Source organism: Primulina eburnea, chromosome 10, assembly GCF_022965805.1.
Source record: "Primulina eburnea isolate SZY01 chromosome 10, ASM2296580v1, whole genome shotgun sequence".
Classification (NCBI taxonomy): domain Eukaryota; kingdom Viridiplantae; phylum Streptophyta; class Magnoliopsida; order Lamiales; family Gesneriaceae; genus Primulina; species Primulina eburnea.
The window spans coordinates 7,926,252-7,951,402 of NC_133110.1; the positions used below are offsets into that span (position 1 = coordinate 7,926,252).

Genomic DNA, 25,151 nt, shown 5'->3' on the forward strand with positions numbered 1-25,151 from the left:
ATTGTATAAAATGCTATATGTATGGTGAAGTGGCATACTGTAGGAGCCATTTCTTAATCTACAAGAGTCTACAAGACCCACTTGTGAAGGTGGATTAATGAGTCAAGTAATCTTAATAACGTCACGTTTTGAAAAAGGGAGATTATAATACTTCTATCTTAGAACGATTTAAAATAGATGTTTTTTTTTATTACAACACACGCGGGAGGGGAGATCGAACCCGGAGAGAGGACCCAGCTAGTCTGGCGAGGTGAGACCACTCGGCTACAAGTCCTGGTTTCTAAAAAATAGATGTTTAAAATGAATTATAAGGATCTCAATTGACTCCTATAATAATTTTTTGGGGAAATTGCATATACTACCCCCGTGATATCCCGAGTTGGCGTAAATCCCCTCATGAAAAATTTATCATCTTAAAACTACCTGTGTTTTTAAATGGCCAGCTCACGCATGCCTACCATGCTTTTAGTCAAACAAAATTTTTTATTGTCCAAAATGTCCCTGCTTAAATAATAAGCTAAATTATTTCATTTTCATTCTTGCTGGATTGGAATCCGATGAAGCTTTTGCCCTAACCTTCTCGAAACCAAGCGTTGGAGCTGGGCGATGATATCCTTTGTAAGTTAATGTTTTTTATTTACAGTTTATAGACATCATGGAATCAACAGTTAGGATTGAGTTGTGGCATGGTGGGAAATTTGATGAGCAGCACAAAAACTTCTACAGAGGTGGTAAGAAATTTGTGACTCCGGATGTTGATCTTGATAGGTTTTGCCTCGATGACTTGTTTGATATGTTAAAAGCGGCTGGAGGACAACAAATGAATGTGCATTTTTTCTTTCAATTGCCGAAAAATGCATTTACCACTGAAATGGTGAAGATTGTTGGTGATGCAGAGATCCGTACGATGTGTAATTGCTTTAGGAATCTTAGTGTTATAACATTGTGGTCAGTTGAGAATAATTTCACCCCACTGAAAGATGCAATTATTGGTGTTGGATGTAATCCTAGTGATGATACAGAGGCTGGACCACAAGTAATGAATGCAACTGATGATAATGAAGGGGGGACAAGTGAGTCATTTGGGAGTGACCCGATAGATGATAATGATATTGGACTTGATGATGTTTCAATTGGAGATGATGAAGACTCATTAGATGGTAGCTTTCATGAATCTGATGAGGATGTTGATTCAGACTCTTCTACAGAGAATGATGCAGGAGATGATACAAGAAGAAGCCAACCGAAGCCACATAATGAAAAGACCACAGAGTGTTGGTATAGCGACATTGAGTTAGAGGATGAACTTATTAGTTTGGCAAGTTCTGATGATGATGATTCTTATCCAAAACATCATGTATTCTCTGAGAGAATGAACATGAAAACGTTTGAACTGGTAGTGGGCATGAAATTCAAAGATGTGCATGAATTTAGAAGTGTTCTTGTTGATTGGACTGTGAGATCTGGGGTGGAGCTAGTATTTCAAAAGAATGAGAAAAGAAGGATTACTACAGTGTGCAAGTATGGATGTGAATGGAGATTGCATGCCAGTTTGGTAATGGGAGGGCCAACATTTCAGATAAAAACCCTTACTGGAAAACATACATGTGTTAGGGCCAGTAGCAACAAGTTGGCAACGTATAAATATTTGTCTAAAAGGATTGAAATGATTGTGTGCGAGAATCCTACAATTCCAGTGGAGAAGATTAAAAGACTTATCAGAAGAAAATGTAATGTAGATGTGAGCAAATATAAAGCATACAGGCCCAAGAAAGCTGCTCTAGAAAAAATTAAAGGAAAGTATGAAGATCAATATCTTAAACTTTGGGATTACTGTGAGACTGTTAGGAAATATAACCCAGGTAGCAAGATTTTGGTGAAAAGGGATCACTCATATTTTGTGCCTACATTTCAAAGAATGTATTTTAGTCTTCAAGCATTGAAGTGTGGGTTTTTAGCTGGTTGTCGACCTGTTATAGGTCTTGATGGATGTTTCTTGAAAACAAATTACGGTGGACAACTTCTAGTAGCTATTGGCAGAGATGGAAATGAAAATGTTTTCCCAATAGCAATGGCAGTGGTGCAAGTGGAGAATTTTGATAATTGGAGATGGTTCATTAGTGAGTTGTTGGAAGACATCGGATTCGAGAGATGGACATTCATCGGTGACAGACAAAAGGGGCTGTTAGAGACGCTTAATGAGCTTGCACCAGAGTGTGAACATAGATTTTGTGTACCTCATTTGTACCAAAATTTTGCAAGAAAGCATCCTGGTTTAGAATTGAAAGGAATGTTGTGGGCAGCCGCAAGTACAACAAACAAGAATGAGTTTGCTATGTGGATGAAAAGAATAGAAGCAGCTGATAGAAAGACTTCTCCAAATTATGAGACTGCAGCTGAATGGTTGAACAAAATCCCACCTGCTCATTGGGCCAGGTCTCATTTCCTTTTTTCTTCATTTTCCGTGTTATTGTTAATAACATGACTGAATCTTTTAATAGCTATATTTTGGAGGCAAGAGATATGCCCATAATCTCTATGTTTGAATGGATTAGAACCAAATTAATGACAAGAATTCAGGTGAAGAGGGAGGGAATAGAGAAGTACGGGGGTGAGATTTGTCCTAACATTGTTAAAACATTGAATGAGAACGAACAAAAGAGCAGAAATTGTGCTGTTTTCTTTTGTGGAATGATGGAGTATCAGATTCAGACTCCAAATGGACAAAATATTGTTGATTTAGCAAAAAAAGAATGCAGTTGTGGGAGGTTTCAACTGTGTGGATATCCTTGTGCACATGCTTGTGCAGCAATAAGAGAACATCGGATGCAGGTGTCTGAATTTGTTCACCAATATTACAAGAAGGAAGCCTACAAAAGGACATATTCTTACATGATTCATGCAGTACCAGGTGAAGATGATTATTGTAAGACAGAGTACGAGCCTCTGGGGCCACCCGTGGTGAAGAAAAGAGCTGGAAGACCTAAGAAGAAAAGGAAGAAGGGAGTAGATGAGGTACAAAAGACTTCTACAAGACAAGGTTTGACCCACGCATGTTCTAATTGCTTGGAAACAGGCCATAATAAATCTAGTTGCACAAATCCTACGCATGATAGGTCTAGGTGTTATCAGGTATGCGATTGCGATTGTGTTTATTGATCAAGAATTCATTTTTCAGGGCTCATCAAGGTTTGACCCACACATGCTCTAATTGCTTGAGATTGTCTTCATTTTTCAGGGCTCATCAAGAACTCAAAGCAGGGGAAGAAAGACAAATGCATCCAAGAGACTCAGAACAATTTCTAATCAGGTATTAATATTGTGCATTATTTACAAAACTCATAGAACTTTCATTTTGCAAAATATTTTCAGGGCACAACTCCTAGCGAGAGTCAAAGAGCAGCAACTTCACCTCCAGTATCACAACATCAATCATTGTCTTCAAGCCCATTTCATTCACGATATACTTTAGTCTCACAACAACATCCATCATCCTCACAGCAAGAACAATCCTCTAGTGCAACAAAACCACCGAAGGCAAGGTCTTGTAGTGGTAATTCTATCACTGCTCGTGCTCATGCTCGTGCTAGTGCGAAGGCACGTGAAACTTTAAGTGCAACCGCAAGTGCAAGAACACTTGAAAATGCAACAGCAAGTGCAATGGGAAGTGAAGATGTGAGTGCAGTGGCAAATGCATCATGTGGAGGGAAAACTTTGATGTAAAAGATTGATATGCTAACAAAGTTTATTGTGTCGTTTTGTTACTTTTGGAACAAGTGTACCTTTGATTGTAAGGCAAACTTTGATGTCAAAACTCGAAAAGTTGACATTTGCAACCTATTTATGTCAATGGTATTTATTTGCATTTCATGTTGCATTCATGCTTTAAGATACTAAAAAAAGATGCAAAATACTAAAATAACAAAGATATAAATACAAAGACTTAATATTATATTTCAGATTACATTAGAGTTGATTGAACAAAGTTTTCATAATCAACAATACATAGTTACTGCAATTGCATTTACCCCAAATTACAAGCAAAGCACAATAACCCCAAATTACAAGCAACCTAACACAAGGAACATTACTACTAAATAACTAGCATCCATTACACAAACTCATCAAAACTTGCATCTGCATTAAGTGTTGGATCGGACTTTAAAAATCTTAAATTGCAGTATCACTTCTTCATTGCCGTTGTCGGGTGAGCTCTCGGTTGCTGGCCTTGGCGTTGAGGTCGATGCATTCCCAGCGTCCATCTCAGACTTCACCTCGGAGGAACCTCCAACATCAACGCCTCCTACAATTTCAGGCAAACACCAACGGAAATAGCCACATTTCTTAAAATAACAACAATAATACAGACGTCCCTTCGATGGTTTGGTTTCGGTTTGAACAACTCTAATCTCTGCCCTAACATTGCACTTGCACAGTGGAGTTTGGGGATATCTTACATCAACATTTGGATTCATGATTTTGGATGAATCTAGGGTTTTTAAAAGGGGAATATGCAGAAGTCGCGAAATGAAGAAGAAGAAGAGGTCTTCTATTTCTATACCGAACGAGGGCATTTTAGACATAAAAACTCATAAAACAATGACAATTCGCAGCTTTATGCGCGTGTTGTATAAACCATACTGGCAAGGGGGCGTGAGCTGGCCATTTAAAAACACAGGGAGTTTTAAGATGATAAATTTTTCACGAGGGGATTTACGTCAACTCGGGATATCACGGGGGTAGTATATGCAATTTCCCCTAATTTTTTTACATATACAATGTGACAGATGATTTATCTAAACTTAACCCAACTAACTAAGCATCTTACACAGTCGCTAGAATGTGAACCTCATAATACTAGGGGTCGTAACCGTACCAACGAGACAACGGATATGTGACACTTCTATAATAATTTAGGTTAATCATTTTTGTATAGACACAGGTGGAGCCATGCGTTCTCGGGCGACTTGTTTTTTTCCGATATTTTTTATACATAAAATTTTGTCTTATTTTCCGGTAATCCGGTGTTTCATTTGTCAATATTAACTCAACAATGGTTTTGAAAAATTCTACTCCAAGTAGAAATGAAAACCTGGCTCCGTCACTGTATATAGATATGAAATAGTTGTCACATAAATCTATTATGGCCCGAAACACAAAACCTAACTTGAACATCAATTTACATTTACTTCTCTACCCTGACTGATTCTAGGAGGTGGGAAGAACATATGAGTTACGCATTCCCAAAATATGGAGGATGCCATTTGACTTCAACGAGATCACAATTAGTCTACCACGCGTGAATCGACAAATAAAAAAAAATAAGAATTAATCGAAATAAAACAATCGTTGACAAATTCAAACATTGTACTGTGCACATCAAATTCTTGCATGACAAACCATATAAATGTCTATCTATTTATATATGCAACTCTCTGAACCACACAGAAAATCCAATTGAAAGTACTCACAAATCCAACACCATGAAATTTAAACTCTCTCATTTTGTGATTACTCTCTTCTTGTTTTTAGGCTTTTCTAGCTCGGATGTCGATAATGTTTCTTCGACGAAGCAAAATCGATCGTTAGTCCACATTGGCTTAATTCTTGATGTGGATTCAGAATTCGGTTCCATGGTTGATTTATGCATCGATATGGCGATTACGGATTTCTATTCGGATCATCCAAATTATAAAACAAGATTGAAGCTACACACCAAGGATGCCAAGAATCTGGTTGACATCAACTTTGCAGGTAATAATCCATTTTCTTCTTGTTCTTGCTCAGTGTAATCTATCAGATCAAACCCATTTTAATTTTATATTATGAATGTGGAAGTTGTATTATAATCAGAAAATGTTGTGTACGTAAATGTAGTAATATAAAATTGAAATAGGTGTAAGAATTTCCAAAGTTTTAACCATTTTAATATTAGATTAGTTGAAATTTTTTTTAAAAAAAAAATATTTGACGACTATATTTAATTTGGACAAAATTATATAAATATATTTTTGTGTATTTGTGTGTATTCTTGAAGTTGAGTTAGGGTCCAATTTGTTCAATGTTATGTTACTAAAAGGTTGACGAACTTATATATACGGCCTTCAAAATGTTACTTCCATCCTTTTTTTTTAAATTCATTTCGACAATTTAGTTATGAAATTTTAATGGATGATTTTTATTCCTTTTTTGACTTTACACGCTTAGCCAAAAAATTAGAACTCTTTTTAAGTTTGATGAAATCGAATGGTTTGTCGGTAACATCCAAATTTTGTCCTCGACTAATAATGATTTATATATGTGATTTTTTTAATTTTATTTAATTTTTAATTTAATAATGACTATTGAAATTAGTGAGGGGTCGTAGTGTAATTTGAAAGGCGTAATATCTAAAATAAGTTACAATGACAATTTTGAGAAAAAAAACTTCCGTGCAAGTTTTAAAATTTTATTAAATTCTTAATTTTATGTTTAATTTAATAATAACTGATATAAATTAGTGAGGGATCATAGTGTAATTTGAGATGAGTAATATTGAAAATAAGTTGCAATGACGATTTTGAGAAAAAATGTTGGTGTATGAGAAATTTGAGAAATAAAATACCTATTAAAATATTTAATAAGATGGTTAAGAAATTAATGAATATTCGATATTTTTTATAAAAAAAAATTCTTTCATAAAATTATATGATTTATGTTGTTACATTTCAATTCTTTTTTTAGGATATGACTCTAAGTGCATATTCAATTATTCATATTTTTTTTTATATGTGGTCCATGATTTTTCTATGAACCCCACGTATAAGAAGTAATGTGAAACATTGGATACTTCCTTAAGTAAGACATTACTGTTAAAACAAAAAATTATGACAAAAATTTATAATAAAAATAGTTAAAATTTATTTATTTATCTTACAAATCTCATAAAATTTATTTCTAATTTTTTCCCACTTCCTCCATTTTTATATAATCCATCTGCAACCAGTCCAAGCAGGTAAAAAAAATCAAATTTTTTAAAACTAATTTTTTTTTTTAATTTAGTCAGAAAAAAACATACTGGGACGTGCTTCTTCAAAACTTCAAATTTCTTGTTTGTTCTTTAGGTTGAATTTATTTTTATAATTTTAGAGAAATAAAACCATAAAGTTCAAATTTACAATATTATTTATTTGAGGAATCTATAATCTATATCAGATTCAAACAATCTGTGTGAGTTTTCAACTAGATTTTTCCATGAATGTGAACAAGTATGCTTGTTGATTGCAGTTCAAGAATTACTGAAGTACGAAAAAGTGCACGGGGTTTTAGGACCTCACGGATCAACCCAAGATACCTTTGTCGCAGAACTCGGAGAAAGAATTCATGTGCCATTTGTATCGTTCACTGCAAGAACATCGGCTCTTTCGTATGGTGAAAGTCGTTACTCTGTCAGGACAACCCCAGATGAGTCAGTTCAAGCGAAGGCTCTTGCAGAACTCTGTCGTGGATTTGAATGGCCTCAAGTTGTAGTTTTATACGAAGATACAGAATACGGCCATCAGTTTCTTTCACATCTGAACAAGGCGTTACAACAAGTTGAAGTCGGGATAGCATATATGATTGCAATCCCCACATCGGTTAAGGACTACCATTTACGGAACGAACTCCGCAAGTTACCGACAAAGCAAACAAGAGTTTTTGTCGTGCACATGAGCCCGTCACTCGGTTATCGGTTGTTTTCCCTTGCAGAGGAGGTTGGGATGATGAGGGAAGGGTATGCCTGGATTATCACCGATAGTTTATCTAACTTCATGAATTCAATGGATTCAGCAACCCGCAGTTCGATGGAGGGAGTTGTGGGAATAAGGCCTTTTGTCAAGGACTCAAAAATCTGCAAAGCTTTCGAGAAAGATGGAAGAGAAATATGCTACTGAAAAATTCAACGGGTCCGACTATGGAGCTCAATATTTATGGTTTATGGGCTTATGATACCGTAAATGCATTGGCGATGGCTTTAGAGAAGATTAGACCTGTGAATTCCGATTCATGGTATGAGAGTGGAACCAAAGTCATGACAGAAGGTGCAAATTTGAGTATCTCATCTTATGGTCCAAGACTTCTGAGTGAATTGTCGGCTACAAAATTCAGAGGTTTGAGTGGAGACTTCCAACTTGATGATGGAAAATTAAAGGCTTCCTCTTATGAGATATTCAATGTGATCGGAAACGGTGAGAAAACGGTAGGATTTTGGAATCCAGATAGAGGAATAGTCAAAGAATTGAGCTCCACTGGTGAAACAAGCTACTCAACTTCAGCAAAAGAACTCAAACAAATCATTTGGCCTGGAGATTCTGTGGCACGACCCAAGGGTTGGGATATCCCGACAATTGATGGTAACCTTCGAGTAGGAGTGCCTTGGAAAAGTGGATTCACAGAATTTGTTAATTTGTCAGTTGATCCTATAACAAATTACACAAATGCATCTGGATTTTCAGTCGACATATTCTTGGCTTCGTTGAAGATGCTTCCCTTTCTGAACTACAAGTTTTATTGTTACAATGATACAAAAAATATAAATTGGTCTTATGACAACATGCTCGCCAGGATACCTGAGGTACTTTCATCCGGAACTAGTTTCTCATTCCATTGTTCATAAGTTTAATCTAGCTATAATTGGAAACATGGCTCTGGAAAGAGTAAAAACACAAATTCAGTTGAAACTTTTCCTTGGCTCTTTCTGAACCAGGAGTTTGATATGGTGGTGGGGGATACCACAATTTGGGCTCCTCGATCAGATAAGGTTGAGTTTTCTCAGCCGTATTCAGAATCCGGAGTAGTTCTTGTGGTGAAAAACAGAAAACCATTTGACATGTGGATCTTTATTAAGCCATTGAGGTGGGATCTCTGGCTTGCAATTATTGTAGCTTGCATTTTGATGGGAATAGTTCTTCGTATATTGGAGAACCAACCTACTAACAACATCGAAGATGTAGTTCGGCCAAGCGAAAAGAAGCGTGGAATGGGATATTTGTCTCCCGTGACGGTTCTTGCTTTCCCGGAAAGTAATGTCTCACTTGAACATGATTCTCTCTGTTTTCAATCTTATTACCATGCTGTCACGCCTTCTGTTGTCTAACTAACTTTAAATCTTTTCTTGATCTTTTTCTAGGGAATACGACGACAAATAATTGGTCGTTCTTTGTGTTGGTTTTTTGGGTTTTCATGGCATTTATACTAATGCAGAGCTACACAGCAAACTTATCAGCAATTCTGACAGTAGATCAATTGAAGTTTGCTTTTTCTGAGAATTACTATGTGGGTTGCCAGGATGGCTCCTTTATGATAAAATTCTTGACAGAACAACTACATATCAGTGGATCGAGGCTCAGGAAATATGCATCAACTGAAGATTACCATAAAGCTATGTCTTTGGGGAGTAAGAACGGAGGCATAGACGCCATATTTGATGAGATTCCTTACATGAAGCTTTTTCTCAAAAGATATGATTCCGAATACAAAATGGTTGGACCAACGTACAGGACTGGTGGCTTTGGCTTTGTAAGTTTTCCATCCTTCTACTTACACAAAATCACTATATTTATAAACCTGATCTGCTCCTTCAAATTTTTACAACTTACATTATGTGTCGTCCTTTGCTCAGGCATTCCCTAAGGGCTCCCCTTTAGCCGCTTATTTTTCCAAAGCAATCGTTGATATTACTCAAGGTCCAAATATGACAGCAATCGAGCAAAAAAATTTCGGGCCTGGATACTCTTCCCAAGATCCGCTTACTTCAATGATCTCGCAGCAGACATCTAGTCTCACCGTGTTCGAGTTTGCAGGCCTCTTTATTATCGTAGGATCAGTAACTTTGTTAGCTCTGTTCTGTTCCGCGACACCGATTGGAAGAAAATTAACTAAGAAGATGATACATGACTATCATGTCATAAAAAAGTTCATACATTTTAGGAACTCGAAAGTTACTGACACTGAGGATATCGTTCTTGTTGGAGATATCTCTCCCGTGGGTGTGGTGGACAATGATGAAGCATTACGCAACGACGGCACGGCTGCTTCTCATGGCGGAGGAGACAGAGACCGACAAGCTATGGAAGATGCCGGTCAGCATGGTACTCATAGAGAAATTCAAGAAACGGGTCGAATTGATAATGTCGAGGAAAGGAATTCCTAGAAGCCAACAGAATTCAAGATCGGGTGATGACATGAAACTTCTCAGAAGTATGAATCAGAAGAGAACTAAATGGTGAGCTTTAGCGTAAAGTATGTATTGAATTACTTGTTCTTTCTTTAGATTTTTAAAAACAACACAAGGGGGGTGTTCCCTAACTTTGTATATGGATACTATAGTTACTATTTCTTTTACAAAATATATGACCGGGTCGGTTTATCTATGTAATAGATTGAATCTAAACTAAATTCAAGAAAAAAAAAATTAGCATCCATTTTTGTGATGAAATTTGCAATTCATATATCTATAATGAACAATAATAAATACATGTTTTTGTTTGTTCTCATATCTATTAGTGGGTTTTAAAATAAATCGAAGAAAAATAAAATTCATTCACCACTTATTGGAATGAAATTTACGCTATATGTTTTTTTAAAAACAAATTATATCTGTAATGATATAAGTTGCATCAATCATGTCCTTCATATCAAAAATTTTTATATGAATTGTTTCATCTCATATAATCCCTTATCATTGGTTGTAATTATTATATCAACTAACTACTGGATAAGGAAAAAAATCTTACTCCCACCGACCTTCTGGTATAACATTGATTCATGATATTCACTATGAAACCAAATAAAGAGATAACATCATGAAATTTTAGGTATCAATGACGGGAGGCTTGTTTCAATCCATATATGGATTTCTTAAGCTAGCACAATGATTGCTCACCATCACTATAGGAAAATCATTCAAGTTGTTTCATATAAATTTCTTCCTTTAGATTACTATTGAGAAACGTTGTTTTCACATCTACTTGTTAGAACTCGATGTCAAAATGTGCAACTAACGCCAAAATTATTATAAGAGAATCTTTCTTAGAAGCGAAAGAAAAATTCTGTTATAATCAATTACTTCCCTTTGAATGAATTTTTTTAGCAACAAGCCTTGCTTTATATTTTTCCGTTTGTCCAATGAGTCTTTCTTTATTTTGAAAACCCACTTACATTCAATGGTCTTCGCACTACAGGCAACTAAACAAAATCTCATACTCAAGTTGCTGTCATCCAATTCATTTCTTCTTTCATGACATCATATCATAATTTTGATTCACTACAACTTATGGCTTGTGAAATCATTTCAAGGTCATTTTCGGCTTCTATGTTAAAGTATGATTCTTGTAGATACACAATCGAGCCGATATGTTCCTCATCTTCATGATATGCTCTCGAACACTTTTCACACTTGTGAACCTTATTGAAGTTAACTTCATTATTAAGGTGCTGACAAGGGCCTTGTCTCCTTGACTTTTTCATGCCCCTCAATCGAACCACGGATACCAACAGAGATATTAATCTTTATGAACATAACATAGAGACGATTAAATTGCTCCAACTTTTCATAAAGATCAACCTCATCAGGTTCACTGAATACTTCTATGGCAAGTGATTCGTTTTTTCTTTTGGCATAGTCAATATTCATCCACCCTAATTAAAAGAGAACTTTTTCCTTCCAGATTTGTAATTATCCCTTCTGAGTTTGGGGATATCACAACTTATAGCAAATAAATTAACATGATACTGCAAAAAATTTAATAAACATGTTTATTACAAAAATATTTTAAGGATATTTCATGTTTTATCAATGTAAATCATGTACAAAAAATCTAGTGACATATAGCTTGCATGTGATCTAAAGTTTTAATTAAATTATATTTTATACAATTTTATAATAAAACTATCAAAATAATTTTCATTAACTTTTGTGGGTAAATTAAGAAAAATATATTTTGAAATTTTATCATAATTACAGCTTACTGGAAAACTTTTTGGCTTCAATTAATTCTTTATAGAATAATTATTAATAATAAGACAATTTACACTTTTCAAGAGTGCTCTCAAGAAATATTTGTAGAGTTAAGGTCTCTTTAATAACCAAACTCCTTAGAAAGAGCAATGTTCCTAGGAAGACTGATGGCTAAGGCCTGGCATCAACATCTAATCTGTAAATATATAACTATCTCAAATCACGTTTTCACGTGTATTTCATAATTATTATTAATTAATTATTCATATTATGGATTTTTACAAGCCAAAATTTTAATTTAATTTGTTCACAAAAATTATGGACCCAAATATAATTTCATATGAACAAGTTCGTAATTTGAATAAAAAAAAGTAACATAATTTCTAATTGCATACAAGATAAAGAAATAACTCACAATATTTAACATATCTTATCCAAATAATTAAATATGCAAAATATCCATGATTTAGAAGAAAGAGAAGATCATAATTAATTAAATTAAAGAGTTTAATTGTAGTTAATGTAATAATCAAAAGTCAACTTCTTGTTTCTTAAAAAAAGTCAGACTCCTTATTTTTTAAACATACTTTGTCTCACTCATACTTTTTTAATTAGCCCGGTTTTTTGTCCAATTTAGGTTGAATTTCGAAAATTGTTCAAAAATAAATAAAAATGTATTTTTCAAAATTTTGTTTAGCTGTGTCATGGCAAAGGAAAAACTCGCTCTGATATCAAATGTAGTGATTTATTCATGTAAACATTATAACATTATACTGAATACAGAAAAATGGATATAATATTACTTCCAACTATTGAACATGAAGAACACTTTGAACACTTATTGTATTTCTTTTAGTCGTTTGAGACTCTTATAAGCAATTCAAACATCACAAATGATGATGTTGTGTAACTTTTGATGTGTATACTTAAGGATTCCAAACACCACTATTTATAGAGAAATTATATCATCATAAAGTAATTTTAAATTTAAATTTTAGCTTATTATGATGAGATATTTTGAATTTGAAAATATGATTACATTATTACAATAATTTTATGAAGATATAATTTTACACATCTAAATATTTACAAATCCATGGTCAGTGGAAGATAAAGTTTGTGCATAATTAAATCTTTTAATGATCATGAACCACTACATAAGATTTGATATTATTAGTAAATATTTCCAACAAAGTCACGATCCATTCTTTCTATAAGTATACCTGAAATTATGTCCGAGCATAATTCGAGCATATGCCTGGATGATAACCGATAGCTTACCGTGTATGAATTTGCAAGCTTCTCGTGTTTTGAGGAATAACTTGTAGAAACAATATAGGATCGAGATACATACAACCTCAAGATGTCTAAAACAACCTTTGGGAGATTTTACATAACGCATATTCGGGTATACGACAGACTAAAATAAATTCCCCTACGCGATAAATAGGATATAAGACAAAATATTGGATCTATACAACAATAAGCTTTCAAAAGGCGGAGGAAACTTTGCAAACAGAAGGAAGTAAAACCTAGTCTCTCTTGACCATAACAGACTTATATGGTACCCGTTTAATTTCCACGAAAGTTGAGAATTCTTTGTTCATGGGCTGTTTCCAAGGTTCACCATCCATCTGCATATACGCCTTTGTCCATTCCCCACCTCTAAGTTCAAACCGAATGTCCGAGACCTGGAAATTGCGGGGTATGGCCCATTAGTAGTATATAAAACCATAGTTTGTTGTTTGACAACAGCAGCGATTTCGCTGAAAACCTGATGCAGAAAAGCAATGCAGCAATTTGAAAATATTTCACGTGCTTCGAAGGAACAAGATTTATTGTTCATACATAATTACCGTATTTTTTTTAGCAGATAATGTCATTTAATATTTCTCCAGTAAGCATTTGTCTGCATGTCATTGCACATAAAAATTGATAAATATACATTTTAAACCAAGTTCTTACAGTACCTGGGCTATGTGTTTTGCTGAGATCAATTCAGCCATAACCATTGACGCATGCCACCCATGTTTGAAACCAAAAACTTCTAGTAAACCATCATCAGCATGGGCCTCCACAAACCCTCTCTAGAAAAAGAAAAGACAAATAAGAGAACAGTAATCAATAATCTACATGAAGCAACTATTTAACATATTGATCATCATACATTCACCATCAAGCCAAAAATATAACAACACTTGAGAGATGAATAATGCACATGAAACCAAATGGTTCACTATAAGTTTTGTCCTTTTCATGGGGAAACATGAAAGTGAAGCAACATACATGAAGCCAAAAAAATGCATTATATCTCTTTTTGCCCCTTTATGGGGAATCATGAGCGTGAAGCAACATAAATTGCTGAGCCTTAAGGAAAACAAAAACAATCAACAAATATTTGGTACATATCTTAACAGAGACTGGGAAAGTTGATGTGAAGAAACTTTTTACCTTTTCTAAATAATTTGGCTTTAAACGGCCCCATGGATTTCTTCCACTTGCATAGCTAGGAAGATTGAGGATAACTATAGACCTTACACTGGAAGATGGATAAGAGTCATTGAGAGTTAATTCAAAATGTACAAAAAATTAAGTACAGAAACAAATTATATGGAAAGAATTAGCTAGTGAAGCTGGATGGAGATCACGATTGTTCAAATACAATTGTTGTAAGCCGGCAATAAGTTCAGATGCACTCTGAGCAAGCAAATGGACTTAACCTTGATGGGACAGGAATTTGCTCCCATTTTGAACAATTAACCTTCTTAGCATAGATCCTTAAGATGTTCTTCAAAGACCTGCACAACATTGGTATGAAAATGTATTGCATGGTTTAATAGAAATAAATCTGTAAGGACGAAGGAGAATCACTTAGTTTGCAGCAATCAATGTCGCAATGCCTAATTATTTGTTACTCCACAAGAACAATCACCTATGACATGAACAGGTGTTGAAAAATAAGAGCATCAAATATGCTCAAGCATGTGTGGAGAGAACGTGCTTTATACATCTTAATGCCACACGTAATTTGGAAAGAATCAAGAGGAGCAAAGATGCGGAGTTGTAAATCAAGTAGCAAATTGATAACAATAAACTAATTTTTATTAAAGAAGCACTATAATTAGAGTAAATTCGGAATCCCAGAATACGAGCGTACATTACTGCAATCATTCACTAGTAAAGTCCATCTGTGGTTCACTTGGCAATAAATTGAAGAAACTTGTTAACTAAGGTTCAAAATTAATATCTCAATAAAGGAAGACATGCACAATGTGACACAAACAAATATTCTCTTACAGTAGTATGTTTGGATGAAGAAAAAATAAGAATTGGAATTGGAATTAAAATTTAAATCCGTGTATTTAAAATTCCATTTCGGTGTTTCATTTTAGAATTTGATTTGACAATTAAAAATAATATTGTTTGATATTAAAAAACATTGGATTGCTTATTTCTTAAAAATAAATTTGTGTATTAAGCATATTTATATAAATACCCATATTTCGTTTAGGACGAAAAATCAAATTTAAACATATGAACAACATATTTTTCTTAAATTGCAAGAAATGAAAAATATAAATTTTATCAAAAGTAATTACCAAATTTTGATAAATTAAATTTTTGTTTAAAACGGTGAAGTGTTTTAAAAGAAGAAATAATTTATAGGTTTTAAATATAAAACCATTTTTTTATTGATTTGATTTTTTTTTTCAAAATTTCTAATATAAGTGTGTGAATTAATAGTAGGAAAATTGTATTTTATAAAATCTAAAAAGAAGAATGAAAATTTATGAGTAAGTTATACAAATTTAATAATAAAAATGATTTTATTTTTTCCGTCACTCAAATTCCACGAATCTCATGTTACATTTAGTTAAATCAAATTCCATGAAATACCAATCCCTTTTTAAATAACATATCTCTCATCACTAAAATGATATTTTCAATTCCAAATCTCATTAAATTCCCCGATACCCACAACACGGTTAGCATTCTATAAAATTCTACAATTGGAAAACAATCTTGAACAGATTTATATTTACTTGAATGCTAGATTTAAGAAAATAATGAAAAATACACAAAACATAGTTAGTATAGAAAGCTCTGATTTAAAAAACTGAATTCATATTCTGAAACAAGTAAAACAAATACCTTAAACCTGGATTACTGCTGCATGGCGTGAAAAACCACCCTTGCTTGCAACTGTATCCTGAATATATTAACTGCAATAAATAAAAGTTAGCATGTATTACTGCCCCTTGATAATGAAAACTATGTAGACATATAAAAGCATGTCCATGATTGTTGTGCGTATTTCGAGAAAATATATACAATATGCGTCTCCAACTTTAGTCACAACGCCAATGAAATACGATGAAAATAAAGTAGCACCAGGATTAAGAACCAATGTAAAGGAATATTAAAGGAAATAGCATAATCACACATCTAAATCTTCAAAATCTTGTCGTTGTCAAATCCAAATGTCACATAACACACCTTTAAAACAAGAAAATTCCGAGTTCCTTAAGTTAAACATTCATTCTAGAACTAATGCTAAGTAGAAGAAAATCAAAGAAAAATAGGACTACGAAAGAACAATTTGCACCTTGTTTGAAATAGGACCCTGAGCAAGGTAAGGTTTTTCATTCCGCAAATGGTGGAAACCATAAGCAACCTGTGCATCCATGCCTGCAAGCATAAAACAAAGATATTATTTCAACTAAAAGCATGTGAGCACAACTTAAACAGAGAAGAAACTAACAAAATCAAAAGCGGACCTAAGCTGAAATAATTATAAAAGACTCCCTGATAACAGGAAACCTGTTCTGGTAACTCCCCTTCAACTTCAAGTTCCTGCATATGACATTTATTAATAACATAGATCAAGCACTCCTGTAACCTTCAGCAACAAGATGATAAAAATAATAAATTTATGGTACTATTGCCTTTAAACGGGGCCAGTTAAAACAAAGTTATTGGATTCAACATCGCAACACGCAAGCTTGTGTGATGCTCGACTGTGGATGCAATAAAGTAGGCGATGCACCGCATATAAATAAATTAGTATAACTTGAGCACAGAATAATAAATCACTACCCATGCAATTGCCATATCAAGACATGGGGCGGCCGAGCCACATAAGTAAGAGTAAAGAAAATAATCCATTCATTTTTTTTTCTCAGAAACCTTCTGTTTTAAATATCATTTCTTGTGATTTTAACAAATTATCAAACCATTTGTTGAACTAAGATGTAAGTTCAGCTAGAGAAACATTGCAATTGAAAAGTACAAACTGATGGTAAGGAAGAGCAGGGACTTCTATTTAAGATACTGGCCACCATTTTTGAAAAAACAATGAAACATGCATGCCTCACCAATAAAGATGGAATCTTAGGAAAAGAAAATCTATCAAAAAGCATAATTTAACTGGAATAAGATGAAAATTTAGGAATATATGAATTTGATTTCTGAAATTCTAGTTGTAGGCTATCTTCATATGATAGATGTACTCAAAGAGTGTCACAGAAGGTCACTTATTTTCCAGTTCTCTACAGATGTTATAGAGGGAAATGTTTCCAAGGCAAGAAAGGCAATTGGCAAGCTGTTACCGTAGTCCAAAGATCTAATTAATTGGTGTTCCTGTTCTTAATTGGTTGCTGTCATTAGTTTGTAAACTATGACAAGTTAAATTAAAAACAATTACAAGACCATAAGCTCGTAAAGAGACAAAGATCATCTTAAAAGTTCGCATAACCAAAAAACGAAAAATGAAATCCTCGTTATTCTGATTCCAAAGTTAGTCTTCCCCTGAAAATATCTTTTAACCTAAACTTCTTTATGAATGATCATAAATTTTTATAATATGATCCAACATCTTCAAGAATATCGTTACAAAAAATCAGAGTTCATGAGTTGAATTGAATAAGCTTAATATGAACTGCTGAAGAAGACAATCCAAATGCATTCCCTTGCCACTAACTCATTTGCTATGAGAATAACCTTTGTGTTGCATTTATAGAACGAGCACTTTACTAACATTAGGTAGCTACTAAACATGACTAGATGAAGTACAGAGCTACTTACCTTTTGTACCAATTTTAACTGAAAATAACCCACGGGAACAAAACAAAATAAAAACAAAGACAGTTAAATTAACTTGGGCTACAAACCAGATCAAGAGGTGTTTCTTCAGTGGCTTTGAGAGAATAAGGGGTGTTCAAATCTTCCCCAGATGGCATTGATATGAGAACATGCCAACTGCACATTAAAGGTGCATTCGTCAAACTCCAAAGGTTATGCATCTTTTAATGAAAACAAAACAAATATTTCGATAAGTAAATGTACATGCCACTTTCTATATAAAAACACAGGGTTATGAAAAAAGACTACTAATATTTTGTGGCGACAATGAGACGCAAATATATTTGCCAAAAGAGACACTTGGAGAGAAATGGAGATGTATAAGCCATTTCAAAGAGAGAGTAACTATAATCTTCAAACATAACAATTAGGACAAGTTATTGACAAACCCACCTCAGTTTAACCATTTTTCCATCAAATTCAATAATTTCAGGTACTCACTTACAAATTACAACATCACACATCTTTATTTTTACACCTCTGTTACGTGAATTCATCAACCATCTTTTCTAAAATCAACCAATCAAATCAATCACACCATCATCAATCCTTCAATCTTGTCCTTCAAATTAAATTTTGTTTGAAAATGCAACTTTTTGAAGGTATGGAAGTAGAAAGAATGAGACCAAAGGTTTCACACATTGAATCTGCTGCAGTCAATGCTATGGTTATTTGAATGATAAAAAGGGCGATACAAATGTAATTTAATGAATCGGAAAGATATATGCCTATCGCTTCATTAGATTTGCTCGATGACAATGTTTCTGTTTCATTAAATGTTCACTTCTGGAGGGGGTTCGCATTGAGAAAGAGGAGGAGCTAGAGTCATTTTTACTTTGCTTAGAGCTGGCAAGATCATGCAGAGATTTGAAGATAGCAGAATTTGGGTGTTAGAGAGCATAGGTGTCTTTTCCTGCAAATTTATTTTTGTTCTCGGACAAACAACCCGACCTAGTTATGTTATACACTCTATACCCTCCTCTCTAAGGGAAAATCTCTATTCTAAATAAGGTTCCAGTTTTTTGTTGGATTTGTCACTTAATAAACTGAATATACATGATGTTCTACAACGGAGAGCGTTCTACGCAACGACCGTGATGAATTTATATATCATATCAATCTATCGTGCAGTTTCTCAACATCTTTATGGAACAAAATACTGAAAGAATCTAGGTCTCATTGGACGTGGATAAAAAATGTAACAAACTTGTGTGAATCCAACTACATGTTTGGAAGAGATAATGCCAGAAAATTATGAAAGTTGGTGATGATGATAATCTCCTCCAAAGGAACAAAAGGTGTGTCTCAATTGTCAGAAAAATCCAATATTGTTGCATTTTGTGCACATGGATAAAGACCTAAAAAACTCTATTTACCTCATCATTAATCTGTTGACAACCTATATGGGCATTAATAATAATGATGCAACTTATTTTCAGTGGACTAAATATTTTGATTGAGCCATCTACCATTAGTATCTATAGATGGATCAAAAGGACCTTCTTCTTCAAAGTACATCTATATTTATTTTATTAATAAATTTTTGTTTCCTAAAGAAATTATGCCATCAAAAAATGGCCCTCAAGAGAGTATCCACAGGATCGTTTACCAAGTAGTAATCTTCTACCCACCCATTTTCCCTCGTTGTTTCTACAGTTGTACAATACCTTAACCCAAAAAGTCGGCCAAAAATTTGTTGAGAAAATATACTTGTACATATGTAACCTAGAACGCTAAAAAGGTCAAAAAAGATGATCAAATTTAACAAACTATAAAACTAACCTATCCAGATGGGCAAGAGAACCGTTGGCTACCTTGTCAAGAGTTCTTTTAATGGATGATTTCCAATTAAAAGGAAATGATCCACCCTACAAAGAATTTAAAATTACGACCAATCTAAGATGCTAGACGATGGGGAAGATGAAATTGCCATAGATTATTAAATGTGTACCCAATGAAAACTCCTCGACAAGTCATTCCCTGTTCCAAGTGGAATAACTCCTGTTGCTGGTATTGGAAGTCGACCCTGTTTGTTAAGCTCTCCGAGACAACCAAGGACCCATCCAACAGTACCATCACCCCCCGCAACCTGTCATATGCTAGATACATTCAAGGTCTGTGTGTAAATTACCTACATGTACTACTGCAATAGTTATTTTTGCACAGGCGAGAAGGTAGCACAAAAAACTCAAAAATATATACCACTATTCTAAGTTTTTCACGAGTCTCTTTAGCACAGCTGTCGCCAAGACTAGCAAACTTCTCCAGGCAATACAATCCATACTCAACAAATTCATGAGGCTTCACGTTTGATAAGTCAAAAACCTGGTCAACGTATAACAGGAAAAAATGAGAAAAGCCACATATGAATGTTCGTCATTGTAACCTCTGCATCACATTTTCCTGGTATTTAACAAGTATTAGGCTTAACGCTAAACAGAGAGATTAATGCTAGTAGTTATGGAGTTCCAAAAGACACCTAATCTATAATATCACATGGTAGAATCTTTGAAATAATGCAACTTAAACTCTAATTTCACTTCTTCAATGCTAAAAAGGATACGGCGTAAATCAGTGTCATGCTTGCAATCTCTTACATGCAACCAAGCTACCAAAAAATTGATCATCTAAAAAACAAGCGTGGGCATATATGATTCCTGCAGAAGTTGCCAATGGAAATGCTTTTCTTTTATTCCATTTTCCCCTATTATCATGAAATTTTAGACACGAGCTTAAAAGGTTAAAGCAATAAGTTTGTAGCTAATCCCAAAGTTTTATGATTGTAGTTAAATAATGCCACCTATTTCAAGTATATTACTTCACTTCTGCAAATAAGTTTCACAATTTCACATTAAAGAAACAGGCTTTATTTGTGGACCTGGGAAAAAGAAAATGGTAGTATAAATTGAAATAGAGGGTGGAATATTCTCCATTTACGCAGTAAAATGCTTACACAACAACACACAAGACTTTATCCCATTAAGTGGGGTCAACTATAATGTTTTATCTCCTATGATATCATCTCTATTTAGATAATGCATATCATGCATAATTGTTATTATCCAAGTATTCTTTTGTCTGTTCTTTGTCTATTAATATGAGCAATAGTCATGACGTCTCGCATCTTCTAGGTGGAGCCTCTATCGGTCGCCTTTCAACGTGTCAATACTATATTAGGTGTCCCCCTCAATTTTTATTCAATAGGTACAACCCCAACTTTTTCTCTGATATACTTGTTTCTTAGTCTATTCATTATTGTATGTTCACACAACCACCTTAGCATCCTAATCTCTGCGACTAATCTTTTGTTTATGTGCACGCTTAACAGACCAACATTCAGATCCGTATAGCATAAAACTTCCATTTTAGTTTCAGGAGTAACTTATATTACACAGATACCAGATACAATACTCCACTTAGACCATCCTGCTTGTGTTTTATGTGATAAATCTCCCCCATATTTTTATAAGAATGATCTTAGATACTTAAAGGCCTCACTTGCCCTAAATTTGGCACCTCCAATTTTAATGATTGCCTTTTTATCTCATAGCATTGTTAAACTTAAAGTCCATGTATTTTTTCTTTACTCAACAAAGTTTAAAACATTTCTTTTCCATCATTCTCGCCAAGTTTCAAGCTTAACAACATTGAAATTCCTGAATATGTCTGGCGAGTTCAAACATTACAAGTACAAAAAAATACAAGCTTAAAGCCGATCCCTGATGCAGCCCTATTTTTTATATCAAACTCTTCAGTTAATCATCATGAGGTCTTTACTCTTTGTCACTATGTCCTTATACATGTCCTTCATGACTTCAACAGATGCTACTCTTATGTCTTTCTTTTCCAAAACCTTCAACATAATTTCTCTCGAGTCTCGACACTCTGTCATATGCCTTTTCTAGGTCGATAAACGCCATGTGTAAGTCTCGCTTCTGCTCTCAACGTGTTTCTGCTAATTGTTTAAGGAGGTGTATAGCCTCCATCATCGACCATCCAAACATAAATCCAAAATGATTTTCAGTCAGCTTACCATATTTTCTTAAACTTCTTTCAATCACTCTTTCCCAAAGCTTCATGGTTTAACCTATAATTTGCCAGTTTTGTATTCCTCCCGTGTTTTTAAACAAGAAACAACAATACTTTCTCCACTGGTCTGACATTTTCTTCGTTTTTAATATCTTGTTAAATAACTTTGTAAGCCATCAAATTCCTTGATTCCTAAGGCACTTCAATACCTTGATCGGAATATATTGGGTCCTACCCTCTTCCATTTTTCATTGTCTTCAAGGCTTCATCTACCTCTGAAGGTAGAATTCTTAAAAGCTCATGTTTCTATGCTCCTTTTAACATGCTTAAATTTCCTAAGTTAGGTTGGTTATCTTGACCTTCATTATAGAGGTCATGAAAATACCTCTTTCATCATTCTTTTATTTCCCTGTCATTCACTAACACCCTATCTGACTCATCTTTAATTCATCTTATTTGATTTAGATCTCTTATTTTCCACTCTCAGGCTTTAGCTATTCTATAGACCTTCTTTTTCCTTCTTTGTATAGTATCAAGCTATCGATAAAAGTCTTTGAAACTTTATCTTTGGCTTCTTGAACTATTTTATTGACCTCTTTCTTGGCTAGTGCATTTTTTTTCAAGTTTTCCCATTCTTACAAGTGTAGAATAATTATAGGCTGTTCTTTCGACATTTACTTTCTCTTGTACTTCTTTTTCCCACTACCAAGATTTTTTATTTGGTGGTACCCGTCCTTTTGCTATTCCAAGAATGCTCTAGCCACCATTTCACATGGAGTGTTTTCTCCAAAGTCTCATCAGCGTCCCCATGTATATTTTCAAAAGCGTGTTCTCCTAATCTATCCTTAAAAGGCATTTCATTTCTCATCCTTTAAGTTCCACCACTTGATCCTAGGAGTTGTACAAACTTTACTTCTAAGAATACCATGCTTGAATCGTATATCTAAAAACACAAACCTATGTTGGGAGGTTATTAACTGCACTTAAGATTGATATAGGAAAAGAATTACTTGTTTACCTACACCCCAAAACCTTTTCTGCTATTTTCCTTAAAATATTTCCCCAAAATTATTTCCCACGAAATATAACAATCTTTAGAACAGAATACATAAATAAACACCAAACAAGGAGAGAGAATTTGTTTGCTTCATACTTACTTTTTATCTTGAGTAAGTCTCACGCGAGACAGTCTCACGTGAGACCGTCTCACGGATCATAATCTGTGAGACCCGTGAGACGGGTCAACCCTATCTATATTCGCAATAAAAAGTAATATATTTAGCATTAAAAGTAATACTTTTTCATGAGCGACCCAAATAAGAGATCTGTCTCACAAATACGACCCGTGAGACCGTCTCACACAAGATTTTACCTTTTATATTAAAGGCACGAAGAAAGTGCCAACTGATTTTGAGAAAGACCTGAGTTCAGTATATATGCACTTCCAACAAAAGATACAGAACTAGAGTGTGTTTGGCTTTTAGAGTTTGGTAAAATGAGATTATAAAATAAAGTTGGTATTTGATGGGATTTCATTTAACTAAAGTAATGGGATTTGAGTCTTAAAAACAATAATATTATTTTTATTATAAATTTTGTATAACTTAGTAATAAATTTTAAATATTTTAAAAAAAATTTATAAAATACCACTTACGCAAAATCTATATTATCAATTCAAGCTATTATTATTATTATTTATTTATTTTAATTTTTTTTAAAAAAATCAATTAATTTTTTTTTATATTTAAAAAATTTTATAAACTTTTTTTTGTCTTAAATTTTAATATTAAAAACCCAATTTATAAAATCTGGTAACTTTATTTTCAGTTTCATCTCGATAAACATTATATTTTTCCATTTATTAAAAAAATATTTGTTATATGTTTAAAATGAGTTTTTGTTCTTACAAAAAAAATGTATTTATAGAAATATTATTAATTAAAAAAAAAAGAAATTTTAAAAATAAGCAATACCAATTTTTTTACTATAAAAAAATTATTTTTAAATTTCAAAACAGAATTCTAATTCCTTGAACTTAAAATTCCAATCCAATTTCAATTCCAAATCCTATTTTTTATACACCCATATATTTAAATAAAGGAGAAAAATAAATATTCCAAACAGACGAAATTAAACATAGCTCGAAACCCAATATAAATTCTCAAAAATAAAAAAAAATTTAAAAAAAAAAGCAGAATATTCAAATAAACAATATTCTCATTCATCACGTCACTAATCAGAAATCCCATGAGTAAGAAAGGAGATAGGAAAGAACAAGTTTTTTTTTTAATTAAATTATTTTTAAAAAAATATTAAAGACACGCACACACATAATGCTAGCAGTTGAATTGTCAAATTCTTTCAAAAAGAAAAATAAATGAACGTCACCATCTACAACTCGTTAGATTTGAACTGGTGCACGGACTCAATTAAAGCAGTTTTGTAAATTCGTCGATTACCTGTTCTTCGGCCATGAGTTCCTGAAGTCGAGCCTTCAGTTCGGGCCCGTGCCGCCCTCCGCTCTTCGAATTAATAAACACAACCATCGGATACTCCGGCGGGGCAGCAGGCTCGGCTCCCTCGGCGTGAGCAGACTCGTAAAGACGAGACACAGCGGCGGCTTCAGCGTCCTTGGCTTGGATCGCGGTCCTTATGGCGAGCCTGATGTACTCAGGGAAAGTGATCTTCTTCCTGAGATCCTCCTTGGGGATACGCACGCCGGATAGCGTGAAGCCGCGTATGGAGTCGACGAGAGAAGCCCGAGCCGAGCCGACCCGAGTTGGCGTTCCCGGGGAGCCCATTCCGTGAGGTGGCGATTGACGATTCTGTCCTGGCTTGTTTGTGGGGAAAATGGTTTCAAAGATTTTGGAGAGAATTGTGTGGTTTTAGTAGGGGGGAGTGGGGGTTTGTTTTTATAAGATTGGGCTTAGATATCAACAGAATTACAGAAAAACCTCCACGTGCTCAACGGTTTAACTTTTTGGTCGCTTGTATTATAAAACA

General features: G+C 34.0%; 3 protein-coding genes across 4 annotated transcripts; 2 read left to right on the top strand and 1 right to left on the bottom strand.

Moving 5' to 3' along the window:
- Positions 1-1,566: 1,566 nt before the first annotated feature.
- Positions 1,567-3,451, top strand: LOC140803861 (uncharacterized). Of its 2 annotated transcripts, XR_012111956.1 has the most exons (3): positions 3,058-3,132; positions 3,239-3,310; positions 3,373-3,451. XR_012111956.1 is itself a non-coding variant. In XM_073159716.1 (2 exons), the coding sequence occupies exon 1, from the start codon at positions 1,667-1,669 to the stop codon at positions 2,483-2,485; it is 819 nt and encodes a 272-aa protein (XP_073015817.1). In that variant the 5' UTR covers positions 1,567-1,666; the 3' UTR covers positions 2,486-3,310; positions 3,373-3,451. The 2 variants fall into 2 exon arrangements, 1 of the variants encoding a protein (XP_073015817.1); XM_073159716.1 differs by having other exon boundaries at positions 1,567-3,310.
- A 1,986-nt stretch (positions 3,452-5,437) lies between these two features.
- Positions 5,438-10,384, top strand: LOC140803015 (glutamate receptor 2.8-like). The gene is given in 6 exon segments (XM_073158689.1): positions 5,438-5,754; positions 7,267-7,863; positions 7,866-8,593; positions 8,726-9,041; positions 9,149-9,537; positions 9,641-10,384. Coding segments are annotated over 6 exon segments (2,832 nt in total). The 5' UTR covers positions 5,438-5,483; the 3' UTR covers positions 10,172-10,384.
- A 2,899-nt stretch (positions 10,385-13,283) lies between these two features.
- Positions 13,284-25,037, bottom strand: LOC140803016 (diacylglycerol kinase 7-like). The gene is made up of 12 exons (XM_073158690.1): positions 24,608-25,037; positions 20,321-20,443; positions 20,070-20,207; positions 19,901-19,986; positions 18,148-18,235; positions 16,756-16,831; positions 16,584-16,666; positions 16,130-16,200; positions 14,698-14,775; positions 14,429-14,516; positions 13,948-14,064; positions 13,284-13,668 (listed from the first exon to the last, which is right to left on the bottom strand). The coding sequence occupies exons 1-12, from the start codon at positions 24,947-24,949 to the stop codon at positions 13,510-13,512; spliced, it is 1,449 nt and encodes a 482-aa protein (XP_073014791.1). The 5' UTR covers positions 24,950-25,037; the 3' UTR covers positions 13,284-13,509.
- Between the last annotated feature and the right edge of the window lie 114 nt (positions 25,038-25,151).